At 34.9% G+C, this 23,434-nt stretch overlaps 1 protein-coding gene across 1 annotated transcript in view; it reads left to right on the forward strand.

Annotated features, from left to right (window-relative positions):
- The window catches only part of LOC111056054 (leucine-rich repeat serine/threonine-protein kinase 1), a 236,411-nt gene that overhangs the window by 80,454 nt on the left and 132,523 nt on the right, over positions 1-23,434 (forward strand). Inside the window, 4 exon segments of the mRNA XM_039420334.1 lie at positions 10,058-10,240; positions 15,060-15,205; positions 18,711-18,858; positions 21,979-22,155. Of these exon segments, the coding sequence (XP_039276268.1) occupies positions 10,058-10,240; positions 15,060-15,205; positions 18,711-18,858; positions 21,979-22,155 (654 nt within the window).

Raw genomic sequence — 23,434 nt, forward strand, 5'->3', positions numbered from 1 at the left:
TTCTCAAAAGCTTACATCACATCGAAAGAATTACATCAAATCAAGCACTAGATTTTTATTAATATGATTCCTTGTGATATTCATCGAATAATAGATATGAGGGGAATAGAAACTTTAAGGGAACGTATTTCACTGGGACAATAAGAATTACTTAACTTCTGATGGAGATTATTATAAATGTTAATAATAGTCTAAGTGTATATTACATGCGGTTAGATTTTATATAATACTCCATATACGTACTTGAACTTGAAAATAATGATGATGTGGGTACTTACTTGGCACACTCTTCATCAAAGATGTGTCGTGGCTCTGTTGTTTCCCTGGAACAACGTTGCAATATGCACTCCCTCAACACGGTAACACCAACAAACGTTGGGTTGGGAAGATGATTATGATTAATAGTGATAAGAAAACTATCAAAAGTTCTATTTGCCATACGAAGTGGCATTGAGGCGCGACTTGCACACTCGCGTACATTACATTTTAAATAGATACGCGTTTGGTCGCTGGAGGTCACCCGATAGAAAAATCCATCGTCAATATGATATAATGTAGTATTGCGGAGCGTTACGATTTCCTTGACCAATTCCATGTCGACTGAATGTGTTTTGTCAACTATTGAACTCGCAACGCAAACGCACAGGTAGCATCCTCGTAGAGGGGAGGCAAACAATACTGAACAAAAATCTATTTTTTCCAGGAAGGGTACAATATAGAAAACACATGTTAAATATTTCCTGCCGCCAAAGTGCAGTACTTTATACCTGGCAATAGAATTTTTAGAAATAGAAGCATTTGGTTAACTTTGGTTTTACGCTTCAGTGAACATAGTCTATGAGCAGGGTAGTTCTACCTGGACACCACCGATGACAAATTGACCGGGCTTTCCAGAAGTACCTAACGGGAAACATTTGCTTTGTTTCATGGAAGCAAGGCATTGTAATACTGAATGAGTATTTATAGTTCTATAAAGCAAGGCCTTTTGGTTCTAATACCCGAGACGTCAGTCTGCAGATTGTTGTTATGGAATGCAGAAAACTTCTTCACCAACCTTAGACAATAAATGCTGTTTCAAAAGATTGAAAAGATAGCATGCCGCTTCCAAAATCTATGGATATGGTTTATGTACTATATATATATATATATTATATATATATATATAATATATATATATATATACTGTGAGTGTAGCGTAAGGGACACACTATTATTCACCCACCATATAGCATATAATATATCGAACTCTGTCACTCCCACTCAACCATATCACTCTCTTACACATACTCTTTCCTTCGGGCTCACTATCTCTCACTCTCTCTCTCTCTCTCTCACATGATAATGAATTAAAACGCAGATTTCTGTCTTTGACACTAATATCATGCTTTAGTTAGATCAATAATGTTTCAATTGCCATCTAAATCTAGGTGAACTATTTGTAACACATAAACTAATAACTAAAACCACCCTAAATAAACCTTGATTAGTCCCAACCGATATGGTTTACAGTAACTTTAAGGACATGACAATAAGACAATAATTGTGGGTTGGAAACGTAATTTTGAATATTTATTATAATAAAATATAATCCCATTTTTCTGGTGCTCCAAACTCGTTATTTAATAATAAACCTACAGTTTAAGAGCCATCACTGATAAATATGTCACTTAGTATAAATACAGAAGAACAAAAATCATAAACCTTATTCCGGGACACTTTCTCATTAATTCTTAATTCCCGTATAGCCTATGTGTGTGATAACGAAATTTGAATTTGAAATCACAACAATTTTTGAAAAACATACAGTTTTGAATTACGTGCTTATTCTACGAAAATTGAAACCCCTTTCTTAGCTGGCGTCTAGGAATAAGAAATATATTGACCGATAAATACAAACAATTTGGATGTGATTAGGCGAATAGGCCTTGTCTAAAGGATTCAGCTTATAGTCTGTTATACAATAAATGAGCAATTCAATTCATAACATCTAGTAGTCATCTTATGAATAGTGTAATCATTCATCAAATCAGTCTTATCAAGTCATAATTATCATCACCCAGTACAATTGAATAAATTAAGTCATACATTGAAAAAAGACATAAACTATTTATAAACTCACAGCACTGAATATCACATTTTCAACAATTTGAAAATTAATTTACGGAACAATAAGCATTTTCATTCAGAATTACATTTAGTGCGTTTTTTAATTTATTCAGAGGCAAGTTTCTTCTAATATAAGATAAAGGCAGATTATTGAACATGGAGTACACTAGATAGGAATAAATTTCAAGCTCTTACTCAATCTGACATTAGGAGTTACAATACTCTAGTAGTCCAGATAACAGTAGACCTCACTGAACATCCTTTGCAATGTGGTAACGAGAATATTCAGCCATCTACTAGAAATGCTATCTACTAGGAATAAAGTCATTGTAATAATATCAGGGCTTTTTTAAAATGTTTGCCAATGGCCCCACTAAGAAATCTGATCAGGCTGGTTGGAGACTTCCAATCAACCATACATTACATTACATTACATTACATTACATTACCAGGGCTACCAGACATTGTTTTGCAGTAGTCGTACTATATCATAATGGAAAAGTAGAACTTTGATATGAAAGTAATGAACTCACTCCGCTACAAATAAAATCTATTGGTGTGCTAATCTAATGTTGCACTACTTCAATCCTGTAAAATGAATACCGGTATAATACTTATTCTGAATTGATGGAATCCCAAGTCCCATTGCGCTTATGATAATTTTAAATGTTACTTTATTAACTCAGTAAGTTCAGAAAGTTATTGCTCAGTTGAATCAGAGCTACGATTAAAAAGATGATTTGGGAATTATCAAGTGGCATTTTTTGTTTTTCACTGGGATTTTCATTTTGTAACATGTAGAGACGCTTGTAGAACAACAATCTGTTTTATTTTTTATGATTTTTTATGGGAAAGATTTCATGAGAAAATGATGTTTTTCATTGACATTATCATCCGTAACTCGGAACGCCATGATAAATCTTGGCATCTAAAGCTGCGTTTACACCAAAGTTATTAACGAAATGTTAATAACTTAATCCTCACAGATTATTGTAGATTGAACGGCACATGAAAAACACATATGTTCATCATGTGTATGATAAGTTATGTTCAATCTAATAGAATCTATAGAATCTATTGGTGTTGACGCAGCTTTACTCTGTGACTGTCTGGAGTTAATATTATATCAATTTGAATTTACAATTCGAGACCGCAGCTCGGAAAAAGAAGAGATGATTAGCTCATAATATCGGGGACCGAGCTTCGCTCAGGAGTACAAAAGCATAAACAATTTATTACGAAAGAAGAAATTATAATGAAAAACCATTTTGGCCATGTGGTTTTTAAGAAGCGGTGATGAATAGGTCAGTGGTAGGCTATTTGGCTTTTATATATTCCATTTCATATTCATATTGATTATTCTTTCGGGTTGAAGGTTATATGTATACGTATTAGATACATTGGAATAGTTATCTTGGAGTTTGGTAGAAATATATTACATTTGCATAGAACTCAATTATTTATTTATTTAAGTTATCTTCTATCTAATTCTAATAGGTTACCAACCCATCCCTATCTTATATGATAAACCTTCAATCATAATCATATACCTGCATGATTAAAAAACAGCAGACATTCAATTTACTAGAACAAATAATGGAGTACCTTCAAGTTCAGATGTAGGCAACACGCCTAACTTCTTCCTACATTCGCTACCTTGTCTCTATGACACAGACCTTGCTTCTGTGAAACACCTTGTTCCAGTGGGAACTTGCTTCTGTGAGACTGCCATTTATAACGCTCCTACTTTGGACGGAGACCTTGTCTCTATGAAACTGCTTGTCTCTGTGGGAACTTGTTCCTGTGAGACTGCCATTTATAAAATACTTGCTCCTGTGAAACTTGTCTCTGTGACACTAATATCGTTCAAAAAACACTACTTGTCTCTGTGAGAACTTGTCTCTGTGAAACATCCCCAAAACAAAACATGCAGAGCTATGCATTGTAATTCTAAACAAATGGACAGACTACTGTCTGTTTTTGCAGATAATTATCAGTTTGGAGAATGATTAATTTCAACTCCAATTTTTGTAACCAGTCAAATCAAATTTTCTTAGCAAAAATGTCGAATCAAATTGTTCTCCATCTTCTCATGATATATTTTCTTTATGGTCTAAACCATTATATTTCTTTATATCTAAACTCGTTATTTAACTCACTTATCATATTCCAGCGTATTCAGCAGAAAGAGGAGGACACGGCCGAGGAAGAGGAAGTGGTGAGTCCGACAAGGCGCCGAATATCGGACGGCATCCAGTCGATTATGACCCGACTGAACCTGGGCTCGAAGGGCGGCGGCGGCGGGGCGGGGAACGGTGCGGCAGATAGCAACGAGAAGCAGCTGCTGCCCTGGCAGTTGGACGCCTACTGCAACAATGACACGGAGACAGCGCTCCTGGCGGCAGTTAGGGGAAGGCATGGAGACATTGTTAGCGCTCTGTTGTCGGCCGGGGCTAACCCTAATTTGACGCCTCAGCGGGGCACTTCCGATCAGGTACCACAATCAAGTATTTTCCAACATTCATCGTCTGAATTTACGAGGATCGTTCGTTTTTCAACCTCTGACTGGCCATAAATAGAAGACGAATGTATATAGAAGAATAATTTTCTCACTGAAATCTAGGCCTACTCACACTTTAAGCTGTGCAAAGGATAAAAATAAACTTTCTACTGGTGATATTTTTCAAAGTTTTCTATTTGTATACTATCTGGCTATCAAAATGAAAAAGTTTTCTCAGAAAAACATTTTTTTTGATAATTACTTTTTGAGATATGAGCGCCTAAATTTTAAATTTTCGGGACAGAACATTACAAATTCGGTAAGAGTTAAATCCATGAGATTTAGAGGATTGATTCTTCAGGGTATTGTTGATCTAGTAAAACAAAAATTTTCTGAAAATATCAATTTTTAAGGTGGTTATTCAATTTACTAAAAATGACCAAAAATAACTTTTAGTTGAGTTATTTTTTGTTATTTTTGTTAAATTGAATAACTTTTCCAAAAATTGATATTTTCATAAAATTTTTGTTTTACTAGATCAACAATACCATGAAGTACATCATGGTATAGATTTATTTAGTACATCATAGATCTATTAGTTGATTTAATAGTTGAATAAGAGAGTACCATAGTTATATAGTATATTAAGATACTCGAGAGAATTTTTTAATTTTTTTGTTGTGAATTCTGTTTCGATTCCTCGTTTCAGAATTTACTATTCTGTAAAAATATTTGCTTCTGTGCTACATCAATTTAAATCAGGTTAAGCGTATTATAATTTCATCTCCTACTCCCACTGGCGAACAAGAGTCATCTTATGCCAGTGGTTTTTTCACTTACCGTTTATTATTATTACACTTTGGTTGTATTGTATTGTCATGTTGAGCTTTGTTTGATTCATGTACGTATATGTATTTATGAGTGTGGAATAAATCATTTGAATTTGAATTTGAATTTGAATTCATCCTCTGAATCTCATGGATTTATATCTCACCGAATTTGAAATGTTCTGTCCCAAAAATTCAAACTTCAGTCGCTCATATCTCAAAAAGTAATGATCGGGAAAAAAATGTTTTCCTCAGAAAACTTTTTCATTTTGATAGCTTGATGATATAAAAATCGAAAAATTTGTTCTTTTTTTATGGAAAGTAATTGAAACTAGTATAGCAATTTAGGGCCGGTTTCCGAGCTCAGGATTTAGGTAAGTTCTAGACTCTAAACAGCTGGAGTCAGAAAATTGGCTTTCCGAAATTGGGCGTAGTCGCAGTCATAGTCAAAGTCACGTTTAAATTAAATTTCGAAAAACTAGAAAATTAAACACAAAGTAAAATGAAGAGAAAATAGTGTAAAGTTTCAGCTGTTTTGAATTATTTAGAAATGCTTCATTTTGTCAAGGAAAAAATTTCCAATAATTATAGAAATAAGAAAATAAATATTTATTTTGCTGCAACTATTTACTGCGACTACGCCCCGTTTTGGAAAGCCAATTTTCTGACTCCAGCTGTTTAAAGTCTAGAACTTACCTAAATCCTGAGCTCGGAAACCGGCCCTAAGACCTATTGTCTAAATAAATATTGTTCTATGGCAGTTAGTAGTAATTATGGGTACATACTGTGTTTATTTGAATTATCGCTCATTTATAATCGTTACTTATTATTCGTTTTTTAAAATGTTTTTATGTTTAGGAGCATATCTACCAGGAAGGCTCAGCATTGGTGCAGGCTTGTCGCAACCGGGACATCGCCATAGTGGACCTCCTGCTGAAGCACGGAGCCAGGGATGACGACTGCAAGGCACTGGCTGTCGTTGTCCGCAACAACGATGACATACTCACTGCTAAACTGCTCTCCATCAAGGTATTATTGATCAACTCATTATTAACTAATTGACCGAAGCGAAGCTGAGGTCTTAGTTTCGACTCGATTGGCTATTGTCTGTTTGTTTGTACCGCAGTTACAGTTGCAGTTATTGTCCGATTTGGATGAAATTTGGTATACAAGTTCTTTGAAACAAGGCGCAGAAACGTATGTGTAACGATTTTTGATAAGACCTCCGGTTTTAATATAAATTGTGCCGCTCTAAAATGTGCTGTATTGAATGAATGGTATCGTTGGAATGCTATCGATAGAGGACAAGAGATTGTCAGCGGTAAACCTTGGAACGTCTGAGCCGCTCCACATCATACAGAATTTATTAATTGAAGAAAACTTCTCACTTGATTGTACCATTTGTTCCCTTTTCAACACGATAATTCCCTGTTTCATAGATGAATAGTTTCTAGACCTACCGAACCGGCCGGAGACATCACAGCTTAGTTAGCTCTTGTTTTCGCTTTAGTATGAGATCGGAAACCGACTTGTGAGCATAAACATTTTGCATAGGCATAACAAGCCGCCATAACATTGAATCCACTTTTCATGAAAAACATTATTAGCAACCTCCTGTCATTCTCACCAACATACCCATGTTATTTAGAATCATTTCCGTCTCACTATCGTCTGTGAAACGATTCATGGTCTAAATTGCCGACTGCATATTCCATTTTTCTGTCAGTTGACCGATCTCTTATAATTAATTGTTAGAAAATTTGTAATATTGTAAATATAGGAACGATATATGAAGGCACCTCCTTGAGAGACATTTATAAACAATGTCTTTAGCACTTTCAAATGAGAAAATAATAGATGTCTTGGATAAATCTTCACAATATACTGTACTTTCTTAATGGCTCTTCTCATTAATTTGAAAGTTGTAGGCTATTCATGAGCGAAGTCTACTGTTCGCAGAACTACTAGTTATTATTAAACGAAAATCCCAATCAAATGCTGTAAATCACCCCAAAGACTTCTGTTACTGCAAATATTGACAACAGGGTAAACAGCTAGATGGAAATTCGATGAGCGCTACTATACAAAAATTATTTATCAGCCCGGTCATTATTAACTCATGTTATCATTATCAACACACTGAGGCAACTCAAGTAATGCCGCATCCACACTCTCTCCCAATGTGTACAAATGATGACGAGCGCGAGAGTGTGGATGCCTGCTTTGCTTGCCATCACTCCGATTTTTGTTGTCAAGCAAAGTTTGATTTTGTGAATTTTTTTATGGAAGTAAAAAATTAGTAGTAGTTCTGCGAACAGTAGACCTCGCTCAGTTATTGCAATGGATAATGCAAGCTACCACAATAATAGTTTTTTTATTCATTTAAATAATAATCATTTCACTCATTAAAATGATTTTGTAAACAGTTTCATGTTTTCAGGAGAAAATCTACCATAGTAAACAAACCACCAACTGATTATCCTAATTAATAACAACAAAATGATTAAGAATATCTACAAAAATAGGCGTTTTCTATATAAATATAATATACTATATTCTATTGAACTGGTTTTCCATCGCATGTCACGTCTAAAAATAGATTGATAGCATTCCTTCATCATCCTATCGATACCATTCATTCAATACAGCCGTCGGTCCCGGCTGTCTAAAAAGCAGTCGTTAGGTCATGTCAGAGGCCCTGAAATTGATCAGTTGCGACCTGAAAACTCTGACACCAGACCTCAGCCAGCCAGGTCACTCGAATATTATATTATTTTTATTATTCAATACACACATATTAGAGCGGCACAATCTATAAAAATGAGAGCTAATGTTTTTACTTATATTTATTGTGGGCAAGATTTACTCTTAACATATTGTAAATCCAATGATCTTCAATTTAAACGAAAATAAAAATTGCTGTATCTTGCAAGATAACGGCGCTAGATACGAAAAATAGCTTTGTTGGTCTGCAGTTTTTTAAATCACAAAAAACCGGAGGTCTTATCAAAAATCATTACACATACGTTTCTGCGCCTTGATTCAAAGTACTTGGTATACCAAATGTTATCCAAATCGGACAATAAGTGCGACTGTAACTGCGGTACAAACAAACAAACAAACAGACAAAAGCCGATCGAGTCAAAACTATAGACCTCAGCTTCGCTTTGGTCAACTATTACAGTAATTGAATCAATATAGATATATTTATGCATAAATGCACTCATAGGCTAATACAAAACTTAAAAACATTCGAAGAGTCAATGGCCCATATGAATAAAACCAGAGAAAATGCTCATTTAGGTTAGTTGAGTTTAGAATTTTGAAATAATAGCGTGAAAAAATGTCATCTCTAAATAATAATCTTCAGCATATTCTTATAATATCAATAGCCTTCTTATAATCGTCTACACTCTCATCTTCTTAAATGCCTATTTCCTATTTTGTGATGGCTATCTTTATATCGGATTGGTATCTTTTGTATTTATTCTTTTGTAGGGATAATGGTGATAATATATCATGGTTGAATCTAAAAAGAGTTTTATAGTTCTCAACTATTGGTTGTGATCGTATCTGGTATAGTTTCCTCTTCCTCATACGAATTAGTTGAGCATCTATGTACATCTATGTACTGAGTACTATGAGCAAAAGGTGATAAGCTGCTCTAGACTAGACTCACCTTTTTTTAAGCATTTGCTTCAAAAGTTGAGCAAATGCTCTAGTTTATTCATACAATTTTGAGTATAAGCTTTTACTTTTGAGCAAATGCTCAAACTATTTTTTTGATGAGCATGAGAAAAAGGTTCTGCTCACGTCTATTCATAGAAAATGAAGCAAATGCTCCATATTTTAGAAGTATAAGCAAATGCTCAACTTATGGCCCAATAAAAGAGGCTGTTAGAATAATATATGGATTGGGATTTAGAGAGAGTTGCAAACCGCATTTCGTAAGAAATAATCTTCTGACGGTACCAGCAATTTATATACAGGAGCTGGTGACTTATATCAGGAAAAATATAATTAATATTGAGGAACCCAGACACACGCATACGTATTCAACAAGAAGTAATGTAAATGATTTCCAGCTACCGAGATTTAGATTAGACCTGGTAGGAAGAGGCCCTTGGTATAGGGGTATGAAAATGTTCAATTTGCTTCCATCTTACTTGAAGGATGACACTACTAATGGATGTTTTTTAAATAGATTGAAGTATTATCTTGTCAATAGCTGCCCATACAAGGTTGAAGAACTATTTCAACCATAGATCTCTCGTTTTTTATGCCTAACTGTTTCTTGACTCGAGTAACTTTCATCCTATTATGAAACTTTTCATAGTTTTTGACGTGTTTCTATGTGTTATGATTGTAATGTTTGTAATTGTTTTATTGTATTCCTATTATTGACATGTCATGGCTTGATAAATATTGTATTTATGCAAACAAATGTGACGAATAAAAATCTTATCTTATCTTATCTAATAACTCCTTTGGCCTATGTAGCCAAATCAATGCCTCAATGTTCAATGATTGATGATATTTGATTTATAGTTTTACAACATTCTATGCTTATGTTATGTTATTTTGTAAAGTATATGAATTAATTTATTCATTATTTGGTTGCCAGGCTTACCCAGACCCCGAGCACCGTATCAACAAGAAGGCGATGAACGAGAAAATTCCAGCATCGTCGTCGCAATTTGGGGCGCTGCAGAATCTGACCTACAGCAACATGTTTGCCAACACTGCCGTCATGATCAACTGGCACTGTCAGCGGTGCCAACTGTCGCAGATTCGACCGCAATGGCTGGTAGGCTCATCTAATTGTACTAGCTGGCCCGGCGAACTTCGTACCGCCAAACAGTTAATGCATCTCATGACAAACTTTAGCTGAATGCACACCTGAGGTGCTTCTTGCTCATTGGCTTGAATGGAAACACTCACACACACACACACACACACACACACACACACACACACACACACACACACACACACACACCAAATTACGGTGTGATAAGGCAATCTCCATAAAGGTGCGTACAGACTCTCGCTCTGCTCCGCAACCGAACGTCACTCCAGCGATTGATGATCGACCGGCGAGCAAGAGTAGTTCGACCGGGGAACGCGAGAAGATCTAACATCTTCCGTAACGTTCATGATGGGTGCGTGGGCGGTCCGACTGTTGTTCGATGGTGGTACGAAGGCGGTACGAGGGAGGAGCGTGCTCGGTGCGGGTTGGAAGCACGAATATGTGTATGCAGCTTAAGATCAACACTTTGTATCACCAAGCCGCGCCTCCTCTGGTGTGCTTAGCCTTACCTTAATCTGACGCATCACTATATTTTTATGAAAATTATCCAACAATCAGTATTTACATTTATACCTCAATATGGATTACCTATCTGCTTAATTAGTTGTGCAGCAGTTTGTACTTTTCATTACTTATTATTTGGAAAGTGATTCTATTCTCCTCGAAAATTTAGGGCCGGTTTCCGAGCTGGAATTTAGCTAAGTCCTAGACTTTAAACAGCTGGAGTCAGAAAATTGGTTTTCCAAAACGTGGCGTAGTCGCAGTCATTGTAATAGTCACGTTTGAATCAAATTTCAAAAAACTAGAAAATTGAACACAAAATAAAATAAAGAGAAAATAGTGAAATTTTCAGCTTTTTTGAATTATTTAGGAATGTAATTTCGTCAAGGAAAAACGTTTCCAATTATAGAAATGAGAAAATGAAAATCTGGTGTGGCGCACTCACACAACTTTCCTTGCCGTTATGAAAATTGATCACCTGACGCTAGTGTTCTCGGAAATCTCAAGTCTACTATTCAAAGATTTGAGCCAGCTGGTGACAGGGCAATATGCGCTGGATACACACATGAGGTCTGCTATCTCTTCATAGTGAATCATTTAATAGAATCAACAATAATTTGCAATTGAATAATCACATTTTCTCGAATTTAAAGCTTATTTTCAATTTTAGGTGAAAATGTTACTGAACATTAATTGCAGAGATTTTCATGCTCAATCTTTTCCACTTGAAATTTTTCGTTTAAATTGTATATGAAGCCTGATAATTGGAAATCTAAAATCGAACTTTGCATAGATGGAGCGGAGCTCCTGAAATTTTTACAGATATGGGACTTGTGGCAGTTGATATAGCTTATCGATGACTATTTTAGGTATAAATTTGATCAAAATCGTTGGAGGCATTTTCGAGAAAATCGCGAAAAACCCTGCTTTTGACAACATTTTTGCCATTTTAGCCGCCATCTTGAGTCGCATTTGATCGAAATTGTTCTAGTCGGATCCTTATAGTGTAAGGACCTTAAGTTCCAAATTTCAAGTCATTCCGTTTATTGGGAGATGAGATATCGTGTTCACAGACGCACATACACTCATACACACACACACACACACACCCACACACACACACACACTTTTTTGGACTCGGGGGACCTTAAAACGTATAGAAGTTCAGAAATTGGGGTACCTTAATTTTTTTCGGAAAGCAATACTTTCCTTACCTATGGTAATAGGGCAAGGAAAGTAAAAACTACGACTACTGTTATAAAAGCTGCGACTACGCCCCCAGCTGTTTAAAGTCTAGGACTTAGCTAAATCCCGAGCTCGGGAACCGGCCCTATGTAAATTTTAGTACATAAATTTTTCAACTTCAAAATAAATAATGTACAAAAAATCAATTGATTCTAAACACAGAAAACAGCACAATTATTCAAAACAAATCAATGTATTTGGAGCATGAAAGTCTTCAACCTGAGTTCGCACTGCTGGATGATTACACAGAGAACAGTCATTTTGATTTTAGTCAGGGGGTTTAGAATAATAAAATACATGGGCGGTTATGGAGCAGCACTATATAGCCACAGCTGTTGGATGACGCAATGATTATAACAGCTGATTTTTATTTCTGTGTGTGACCAGCTCACAAATCTTCTCCCATAAGGATTACAGGTAAACTTTGAAGGACCGTAGGAAAGAGTCCTGAAGTCGGATTATAAATTTGATAGGCCATAAACCTGGTCCTGAATATAACGAACACAACTAAAAAAATCATTAAATTCGGTGCATACATAAAAAATTTATTGAATGTGAAAATTTGAGGCTCGATTTTTATTTATATAGATGTAAGACGTCATTAAATTGAATTGTTTGTGTTTGAATATTGGAGTGTGTAATTTAAAAATGTTGAAATGACACGTAACCTATAGTGAGGTCCACGTTGTAATGGCAGTGGAGAAAGATAGCAGAACAACGTTGCCGATCCTCTGGCTTGTCAATGCCTTCTATAGACGGTAGCTGATACAGGTTTATTGATATAATATTATTTCAATTCAATTCAGTTTATTTCCAAAAAAACATAATACACGAATAGGAATACAATATACAACATATTTTGGAATCCCCCTACTAGACTATCCATCTGTGTGTAGGGGGGGGGGGGGATTAATAAAGGGAACATATATTAACTGTTCATTCTCATTTGAAATAATCAATTATATTTTATTGAACACGAAATTATATTTTTCAAATATTTCATAATTAAAATGACATATTTTGTTAATTAATTATTAATTTTACATTTTTTAAAGACGATCTAGCAACAGAGTAAAGCGAGACAAGAAAGCGCTATCCGCTTTGTCGAATGATAGACAAGGATAGTAATACCTTGCTAATCAAACACTGCCATTATAACGTGGACCTCACTATAGTGCTCCACAGAAGTAAGACTGGAATTCCTATAGAAATAATCATTCTTCAGCCACTCAAAATAATCCATTTAATGACAAATGTAAATAGATTATTTGGCTTAAACCTGGAATGAAGCACATTATACTTTCCGTCATGTAATCGATCAGCGTTGAACCATAGAGAAAAAATAGCATTAGTAGATATCCCATAGTATAGGGCGTTCATGTCGCAACTTTTACTGTTATCCCAAGCCGATAGTCCACGTAGTTCTTTCCCATGAAGCTGTGTGACGCTGGTAGTCTCTCATATTGTGCTGTTCATACACTCTCACCCCAACAAAACAATACAAATCGATAATAATCGACAGTAATCGGCTTGAGATAACAGTAAAAGTTGCGACATAAATTCACCATACCATGGGATATCTACTTATGCTATTTTTTCTCTATGGTTGAACGTAGATGGTGCATATGGCCTTTGGATCTTTTGTTTAGAATAATATATGTAACTAGCCACCGGGCTCGCTTCGCTCGCCATATCCGTCTAGCCAGGGTGCTCCGCCCCCTGTACCCCCGACTGGATCGTCCTAGAATGAGATCAGCAGGCTCGCTTCGCTCGCCATATCCGTCTAGCCAGGGGGCTTCGCCCCCTGGACTCCCGACTGGATCGTCCAAGAATGAGATCAGCAGGCATTTTTCATTTGAGCATTTTTATCATATGTTAGGACGATCCAGTCGGGGGTCCAGACTAAACGTCTGGCTAAACGGATATGGCGAGAGAAGCGAGCCTGACGGCTAGTAATATAATATTCCCAGGAATAGCTCTGATTGAAGTAGTAGTGCCCAATCAATTTTTCCGCGATAAATGCATTTCAATCTTCAACTTGGTGCCAACCTAACAAAGTCAACTCAACTTAATGCCAACCTGACAAAATTATTAATTTAGTTACCAGTTAACAACTGTTTCGAAGAGGTACTCTCTCTAGATTATACTTCTATATAAACATATGGTATGGACATTTTTTAATTATAATTAAGAGAATAAGAAGAATATACATGCTAAAAGACGAACTTTAAACCCTTAAAAACCACCCTTAGAGTTGAAATATTGTCAAAAGATTTCTTAGTGCGCCTCTAAAGGGCCAACTGAACATACCTACCAAATTTGAACGTTTTTGGTCCGGTAGATTTTTATTTCTGCGAGTGAGTCAGTCAGTCAGTCAGTCAGTCAGTGCCATTTCGCTTTTATATATATAGATGAAGATAATTCAATGATTTATTTCAGCCAAAAAAAATACATCAAGTACATTAGGCTAGGTCAATTTACAGATAAGTCATATTATTACAATAACAAATATATTATCTACTTAAATTATTATCACAGAATGCACTAAACTTATTCTTTAGGAATATAATATACATGCAAAATGAGTTTTAATCCTTAGAGATGAAATTAATACAGCCTAAAAATGTAATGTGGTTAACTCTCAAATATAATAAAAAAAGTAATTACTATACAGATGAGCTGGCAATCATCGAATTTAGGTTGGCCTCCCTGAATTCATCAATAGAATAGAAGGGATTGGAGATCAACCATGACTTCAACCTTCTATTGAAAGTCTCAAGGGGCAGGCTTCTTATTTCGTTAGGTAGCATATTAAAAAACCTAATACCAGATGAGGGAAAGCTTCTACTTGTTCGCTCCAATCTGACTCTTGACTGGAATATATTCTGGTTTCTCCTTGTTACATGACCATGAATTTCATTAGCTAAAGTGAATGAATCTAGATTTGTCTTCACAAACGTCAAGCACTCATATATACAGAGATTGAAGACTGTCATCATTTTCAACCGGATGATAAGTACATCGTTGTCATTTTCACTTTTTAATATTGTTTGAATATTGTATGTTGCAGATTGACGCAGCATTGCATGTGAATCCCAAACTGCGCCTGAATCCCCGAAGTCAAGACGTGGTGTTGTATGCGATAACAAGGCTGGACATCTCCAATAACGCACTAGCCTGGCTACCTCCAATGCTTTTTCAACTGCATAGTCTCAGGTATAACACATTTTCACAACTCGATCTTTCTTCCAGATATGACATGAAGTGAAATGAAGGAAAGAAAAGTAAAGATTGTATTAAGGAATAAAATATTCCAACATTGTCTGTTCTCTACGCCGATGATACATCTTTAATCTGCTCCGACTCGAACTATGATGATGTTAGATATAAGTTGTCAGAGGCTCTTGCCTCTGCTAAATCATGGTTTGAGTCTAATAATCTAATCATCAATGAGAGCAAAACTGAATGTATCTGCTTCTGTTCAAGGAATATCCCAGAAGACAATGATATTAAGCATCAGGTCAGAATGTTGGGCTTCACTTTGGAGAGAAGTTTGAGTTGGGAGCCTCACATCATAGAATTGTGTAAGAGACTCTCTCGTGTTGTCTTTCTATTTAGAAGACTTAAGTTATCATTGAACTCTGATTCTTTGGTACTTGCTTACTATGGACTTTTTCATTCCCTCATATCCTATGGTATTCGCCTATGGGGTAATTCTTGCCATGCTTCAAAAGTTTTCATATGGCAAAAAAAGGCAATGAGAGTGTTAGACAACTTGAGAAACAGAGAGTCATGCAGAGAAAGCTTTCGAAGATTGAAAATATTGACATTCCCTTCAATTTTCATAATGAGTAGCTTGCTGCATGTCAAAACTAATTTAGAATCGTACTCATGTCAGGGAAACAAACATGGATACCCAACCCGGTATAGAAATGATATTTCAATCCCACAGGTAAGGCTTTCTAAAACAAGGGACAGCCACCTATTTCAGCAGATAAAAATTTACAACAGTCTTTCCTCAGCTGTTAAGGAGCTGCCAAAAATGAAATTCAAGAAAGTTGTGAAGAATAAATTTGATGGAGAGAGGATATTATTCATTGACTGAATACTTTGAATGTTCAATATAAGGGCTGCACCTCATTTTGGACTAAGTTGTGTACTGTAAGGTGTATCATCTACGTGATTACTGTTACTATCCTTGTCAATCTCCCTGTTAGCCTACTTGTATATACATACTCTGAGCTATTGTTATTCTTGTGTTATGTATCTTATTATGTACACTGTATTTTTTTTGACGAGCTTGTACATTGTAAAAAATGTCAGGCAGAATAAAGAATTTGAATTTGAATTAGAATGAAACTAACAAGGGGTCCACCCCATCTTTGAGAAATGGACTATTTAACCTCCTTCTCATGAATGGTAGGTAGAGCAGTTTATCCAAAAGAACACATAATTCGAAATATTTTATCTGTAGAACAGCTGTTTTGACGACTTTTTAAGAATCATCAAATTTTCACAATAATTATTAACACAAAGGAAAATGTAGTCTGAAAACAATATACAATAGTTTGATCGTATAGTTTTAAAATATGTAGCCGCCAATCGTCATTAAGCTATTCCCTAAATTATTCTCGTTTAAGAATGATGCTTACAGTTCAATGAGCAAGGAGAGTTGTGTGAGTGTACCACACCAGATTTTTTATTTGTATTGGTGCAAGAGCCTGTTCACATGACAGCGATTTACGTTCGGTTGTCGCGCGGTTGACAAACCGAGCGGTTGCCAGGTATAGGGAAACACATGGTGCCGTACACTTGCATCGCTCGGTTTTAGTAGTCGCCGGCGAATCGCGGCGGTTGTAGTCTCAGACTTCGGTTGTCGCTCGGTTGCCGGGCGGTTCGATATACCAGAGCAGGCATGAGAGCGTACACATGTCTTCAGTCAACCGAGCGGTTTCGAGCAGAGCAGTTCACATAGTGCACATTCTATTACAATTTCAGTTCAATTAAAATTTATTCTATTACAATTTTCAGTTCATTTACTTAGTAAGTTTAGCTTTAGTTAGTTTGTAGAGGATCTTAAGACAGACAGACAGATATTATATTATTATATTTCATAGAAGGGTAAACTAGTCCACGTTGGGACACCGAAATTCAAACAGCTAACTTGGACAAAATAAAAAAATTCTTCATTTTTAAATTTTCTATTGATTGTATTTGCTTACACTTTCATGGCAACTGCATTGATTGTCAATTGGTTTTTTATTGGAAAAACAATTTTTGGGAGTGTCCCAACCTGGGCTTAAGGGACATCCCTTGCCCAGGTTGGGACATTGAATTAGAAATGAACAATTCATTATATTTGTTAATTAATTAAAAACATATTTGAATTTACATTTCATTATAAAAATTAATAGTATAAATACTTATTATCAAATACTTATTTTCATTATTTGTGTTTATTATTCAAGAATCAAAACATTAGTAATGATATGAACATATTGACATTTAAAAGTATAAAAAAGTATGAACTCAATCTTCCCCATTAAAACATAATTGAACATAATCTTTTAGGTTATTTAGGTAATTAATGAGTTATTTTTGTCATTTTTAGTAAATTGATATTTTCAGAAAATTTTTGTTTTATTCAATCAACAATACCATGAAGAATTTATCTTCCAAATCACATGGATTTATCTCTTACCGTATTTGAAATGTTCTGTTCCAAAAATGTAAACTTTAGGAGCTCATATCTCAAAAAGTAATGTTCGGAAAAAATGTTTTTCTGAGAAAACTTTTCTATTTTGATAGCTTGATGATATACAAATCGAAAAACTTTAAAAAATATCACCAGTAGAAAGTTTAATTTCAGCCTTTGCTTAGTCTTAACCGAGCGCAAACCGCTCATGAATCGCTGTCATGTGTACGAGGCTGGCAAATCGAGCGATTTGCCAACCACGCGACAACGTTGTATGCCGTGTTTGTTCTATGCCGTGTATGATGCTCTCAATTAGCTGCTGCAATATAGTTATTTGTGCAACTAGTGCGCAAAGTGACAGTTTGCTGCACCGAAAGAAACGTTTACGCCCGAGCCGTAGGCGAGGGCGGAATGGTTTCTTGAGTGCAGCAGAGGAACTTTGCGCACGTATTTCACATTAAGTTTTTCCTACAGTTACCATTGAATATGAAAAGTGGGTAATTATGGGTAAAATTGCCTGAATCCATCAAATGTTTTTCTGTGTAATTTTATTATTGATAAAAACCTTAATCCTAAAATCCTAAAGTCCTCGTTGTCCTTGGTTATAATATATAATGAATAATAATTAGCGCGCTGTGCTTGGTTGCACCTCTGCTCACTATAGCAGCCACAGCAGTCACTGTTACCAACTTCATTTTGATTTTGCTGCACTGTTGCTCCATATAACCTACTAAGTATTTTGCGTTGCCATGTTGCAAATCTGGAGTGCAGAAAAATTTTTCCCGCACTAGAGCGGAAAAGTGATTCTTTGCGTTCTGTAATCAGTGCAGCAATGGCCACTTTTCAACGTAACTGTAGGAAAAAGTATTTTGACTTGACTTGACTCGACAACCGAGCGTAAATCGCTGTCATGTGAACAAGCTCTAAGGAAACCACTCATGACGACGTTTGTCGTTCTATCTAAGAAACACTCTGTATGATGACTATTTTTCAAATTTCAATAATAGCATTTATTTTGCCATCCAGGTATCTGAATGTTGCTCAGAACAAAATCGAAAAACTCCCAACCAACGAAGATTTCATGGACGTGGATACAAAAAACAAAAGACATTCCAAATCTTTGAAATTTGTGAAGGGATATTCAGCACCGATGCTGGAAGAGCTTTATCTGCAAGTATGTTGAATTATTCATATTTTACTTATTAGTCATTATTAATTATTATCATAATATAATTATTATTTTCATTATTATCTGTGTACTTTTTACAAAAACGTCTACTGAATCGATTTCATGAATTAACTATAGTCAGGTCCACGTTATAATGGCAGTGGAGAAAGATAAGAGAACAACGTTGCCGATCCTCTGCCTTGTCAATGCCTTCTATAAAGGGTAACTGATACAGGTTTATTGATGTAATATCAACTGTTCATTCTCGTTTTAAAATAATCAATCCTATTTTATCAAGCAAGAAATTATACTTTTCAATGATGGTTTAATTAGCAATGGTATTGCTATCCTTGTCTACCATTCAGCAAAGCGGATAGCGCTATCTCTTTCTCGCTTTGCTCTGTTGCCAGATCATCTTTTAACTATGTAGAATTGATAATTTATCAACAAAATATTTCATCTTAATTATGAAAATTCATTATGAAATTATTGAAAATATAATTACTTTCTTAATAAAATATAATCAATTATTTTAAAAGAGAATGAACAGTTGATATTACATCAATAAACCTATATCAGCTACCGTCTATAGAAGGCATTGACAAGACAGAGGATTGGCAACGTTGTTCTGCTATCTTTCTCCACTGCCATTATAACGTGGACCTCACTATAGTCAACGATATTAACTGTATTGAGTTTAGTTATTTTTAAACACCAAGATGTCTTATGATTTTCATCGTTGTATTGTAGATCAGTTATATATTGCAATTCGCAGTGGAACTAATAGCATAGATGGAGAAAATATAGCATAAGATATATGTTGTTATAGGGTGTTTGTATTCCATATTCTACATTTGGTTCTACTGTTTCTTCAAAAATCCAAGTTGTGTATCAAGCTGAGATGATACTGTATCATATTGTGGTGATACTGTATCATATTGTGGTGATACTGTATCATTTATGGTGATACCTTAGAGAAAACATAGCTTAACAAGATGTTTCATGGTCGTTTATGTTCCAATTTCCAATGTTAACTCAAGCCGATAGTCCTAATAGTTCTTTCTCGTGAAGCTATGTGACGCCGGTAATCTCTCATACTGTGCTGTTTATACACTTTCACCCCAACAACACAGTATTAATCAATAATAGTCGGCAGTAATCGCCTTGAGTAAACAAAAAAATGACTTTAAACTATTTTGGAATATAAACGCCCTATACCATGGGATATATTCTTATACAATCTTTTGTCTATGTTATTATCGTATCCCAAATATTATTTGTGTAGCCTACTGTATTTTTTACTTTCCTTGCCCTATTACCATAGGTAAGGAAAGTATTGCTTTCCGAAAAAAATTAAGGTACCCAAATTTCTATACGTTTCAAGGTCCCCTGAGTCCAAAAAATTGGTTTTTGGGTATTGGTCTGTATGTGTGTGTGTGTGTGTGTGTGTGTGTGTGTGTGTGTGTGTGTGTGTGTGTGTGTATATATGAGTGTATGTGCGTCTGTGTAAACGATATCTCATCTCCCAATTAACGGAATGACTTGAAATTTGGAACTTAAGGTCCTTTCACTATAAGGATCCGACACGAACAATTTCGATCAAATGCAATTCAAGATGGCGGCTAAAATGTTGTCAAAAACAGGGTTTTTCGTGATTTTCTCAAAAACGGCTCTCAACGATTTTTATCAAATTCATACCCAAAATAGTCATCGATAAGCACTATTAACTGCCACAAGTCCCATATCTGTAAAAAATTTCAGGAGCTCCGCCCCAACAATGCAAAGTTCGATTTTAGATTCCCAATTATCAGGCTTCAGGTACAATTTAAACAAAAAAAAACAAGTGGAGTAGATTGATCATGAAAATCTCTACAATTAATGTTCAGTAACATTTTCACCTAAAATTGAAAATAAGCTTTAAATTCGAGAAAATATGATTATTCAATTGCAAATTATTGTTGATTCTATTTTTATTATATTTTTTCATTCACTATGAAGAGATAGCAGACCTCATGTGTGTCTCTAGCGTTATTGCCCTGTCACCAGCTGACTCAAATCTTTGAATAGTAGCTTTGAGATGCGCGGAAACACTAACGTCAGGTGATCAATTTTCATAACGGCAAGGAAAGTTGTGTGAGTGCGCCACACCAGATTTTTATAAAAGCTTCTGCAAAACTATTGCATGGATTAGTTATCGGTATTCACTTTATAAAGTTTATTCCTCTTTAAATACCAGAATGAATCGAGATTTTAAACCTTGAAATGTTATAGATTATAATATGCTAATGTACCTAATCCTTGAGTTATCAATTTTACGAATATGCTCTAGTTACATCCATAATTAACCGAGATTCTAAATTTGTTTTTATATTTGGTATTTAAATTATTGTGGAAAAGATAATTAGGCCTATTGATATCATAGCCTCATTTAGACTTCTCAACTATCTAAATTCGAGAGAGAAGCAGTATTGGATTAATTATTTCTGTTTGCTCCTCTCCCAATTATTGTTTTGATGATGTGCATGAAATAGATTAATAGATAGAATAAATCTTTGCAGTGAAATTAATATCTATCTATCTTTAATAATTATTATTAAACGAAAATCCAAATTAATTGCTGTAAATCACCCCGAAGACTTCTGCTACTACAAATATTGACTATAGGGTAAACAGCTAAATGGAAATTCGATAAAGCTACTATTCATAAATTATTTGTCAGCCCGGGAATCGAACTCTGTATCTCTTAATTGCCGGTCAGGAATACTTATCCTTACAGAAGTCTCCGGTGTGAATTACAGTATTTAATTTGGATTTTCGTTTAATAATAATTATTCATTCATTAGCATTTGAATAATTGCAATATCTCAGTAATTTCTATCCATCTTTCTTGTTTTTAAAACTGTAATCAGGGCTCAATAATGCTCTTCATAGGTTTTGCATTCAAAGAGTAAAGATAAGCAATTTAAGATAATTCAATGATTAGGCTACCCAAATTTTTATAATTAGATACAATAAAAACATATTGATTAAATATTTCGGAAACAATAAAAACATACTTGATTACATATTTTTAAATTGATAGAGCCCAAAATTAGATTATAATTTCATGCTATGTGAATATTTCAGGATAACAGACTAGAATGGTTGCCTGAAGAACTGTTCAATCTGCCAGCACTTGTTACATTGGACGTTTGCAATAACAAACTACCAGCTCTGCCTTTCAAGATGTGGCGAGCGCCAAAACTCAAAGAGTTGAATGTAGCTTTCAATCTGCTCAAAGAACTACCTGCCATGCAATTCGAGGTAATGATATTCAAAATAAGTAAAAGTAATAATTATTATTAAACGAAATTCCAATTAAATGCTGTAAATCACCGGAAAGACTTCTGCTACTGCAAATATTGACAACAGGGTAAACAGCTAGATGGAAATTCGATGAACACTACTGTAAATAAAAGTAAATTCGTATGGCTTTTGTTGGTGGGGGGGAGTCCCTTCGGGTAGGTCCCACCGCCTGAATATATAATTTAAGCCGTCAATAGGCCGTACGACTGTCATACTTCAGCCGGGATTGACAATTTAACGTGTCCATCCGATAACACGGGAGTGATCTTGTTTAAAAAACTTTTTGGTAATTGATTGATTGATTGAGTACTTTATTTATGTAGATTACAATATATACTGGCTTATACACTTATATACAATAGCTTACAATACAGCAAAATTATAGATGAATTTACATAATATAGACTAAGAAAATAATTATTGAACTGTATATGATATGAAAAAGCAATTTGTAATATAATAACTATAGATAATAATTATATTGTTATGCATCTACATAAATTGGCGGAGCTTTGGACATATCAATGTCCACTCTTCGGAAAGAATATTAAAAATATCCTTCCCACTAACTCTCTACCAAAAAGAGGGTTTAAGAGTGGGATCATCATTTTCTGTGTTTTATGCGTATTTTAGTGTTTTATTTATATGTATTTCTGTGACAGGTATTATGCTTTATTAGTTGATTGCTCTATGAGTGAAATACAGAGTGGCGCACGATGTGATCCAACATTTAGTTTTGTCATAGAAAGTTTTTTCCTACAGTTACCTTGAAAAGTGGCCATTCCTGCACTGATTACAGAACGCAAAGAATCACTTTTCCGCTCTAGTGCGGGAAAAATTTTTTCTGCACTCCAGATTTGCAACATGGCAACACAAAACAGTTGGTGGGTTATATGGAGGATTAGTGCACGAAAACCAAAATTGAGTTGGTAACAATGACTGTGGTTAGATTTAGATGAGAATCATTTCAATGGCTACCCTACATTTATGATAAAATCCCAATCTAGAAATCCAAAACAAGAATAAAGTTCATCTAAATCATAATTAAATAATCATTGTTTACGAATTCTCATCATTTAATAATAAATAATAGTTCTTTTCTATTGATAATTATTATTATTCCAACTACAAGCAATGAGAAAAGTAGCAAATATACATTATAAAATTCGAATTTTGAGGTTAAATGATTACTGTTTGATATCCATATAATAAAAAAACATAAGAATACTACAATAAA

Source organism: Nilaparvata lugens, chromosome 2, assembly GCF_014356525.2.
Source record: "Nilaparvata lugens isolate BPH chromosome 2, ASM1435652v1, whole genome shotgun sequence".
Classification (NCBI taxonomy): Eukaryota; Metazoa; Arthropoda; class Insecta; order Hemiptera; family Delphacidae; genus Nilaparvata; species Nilaparvata lugens.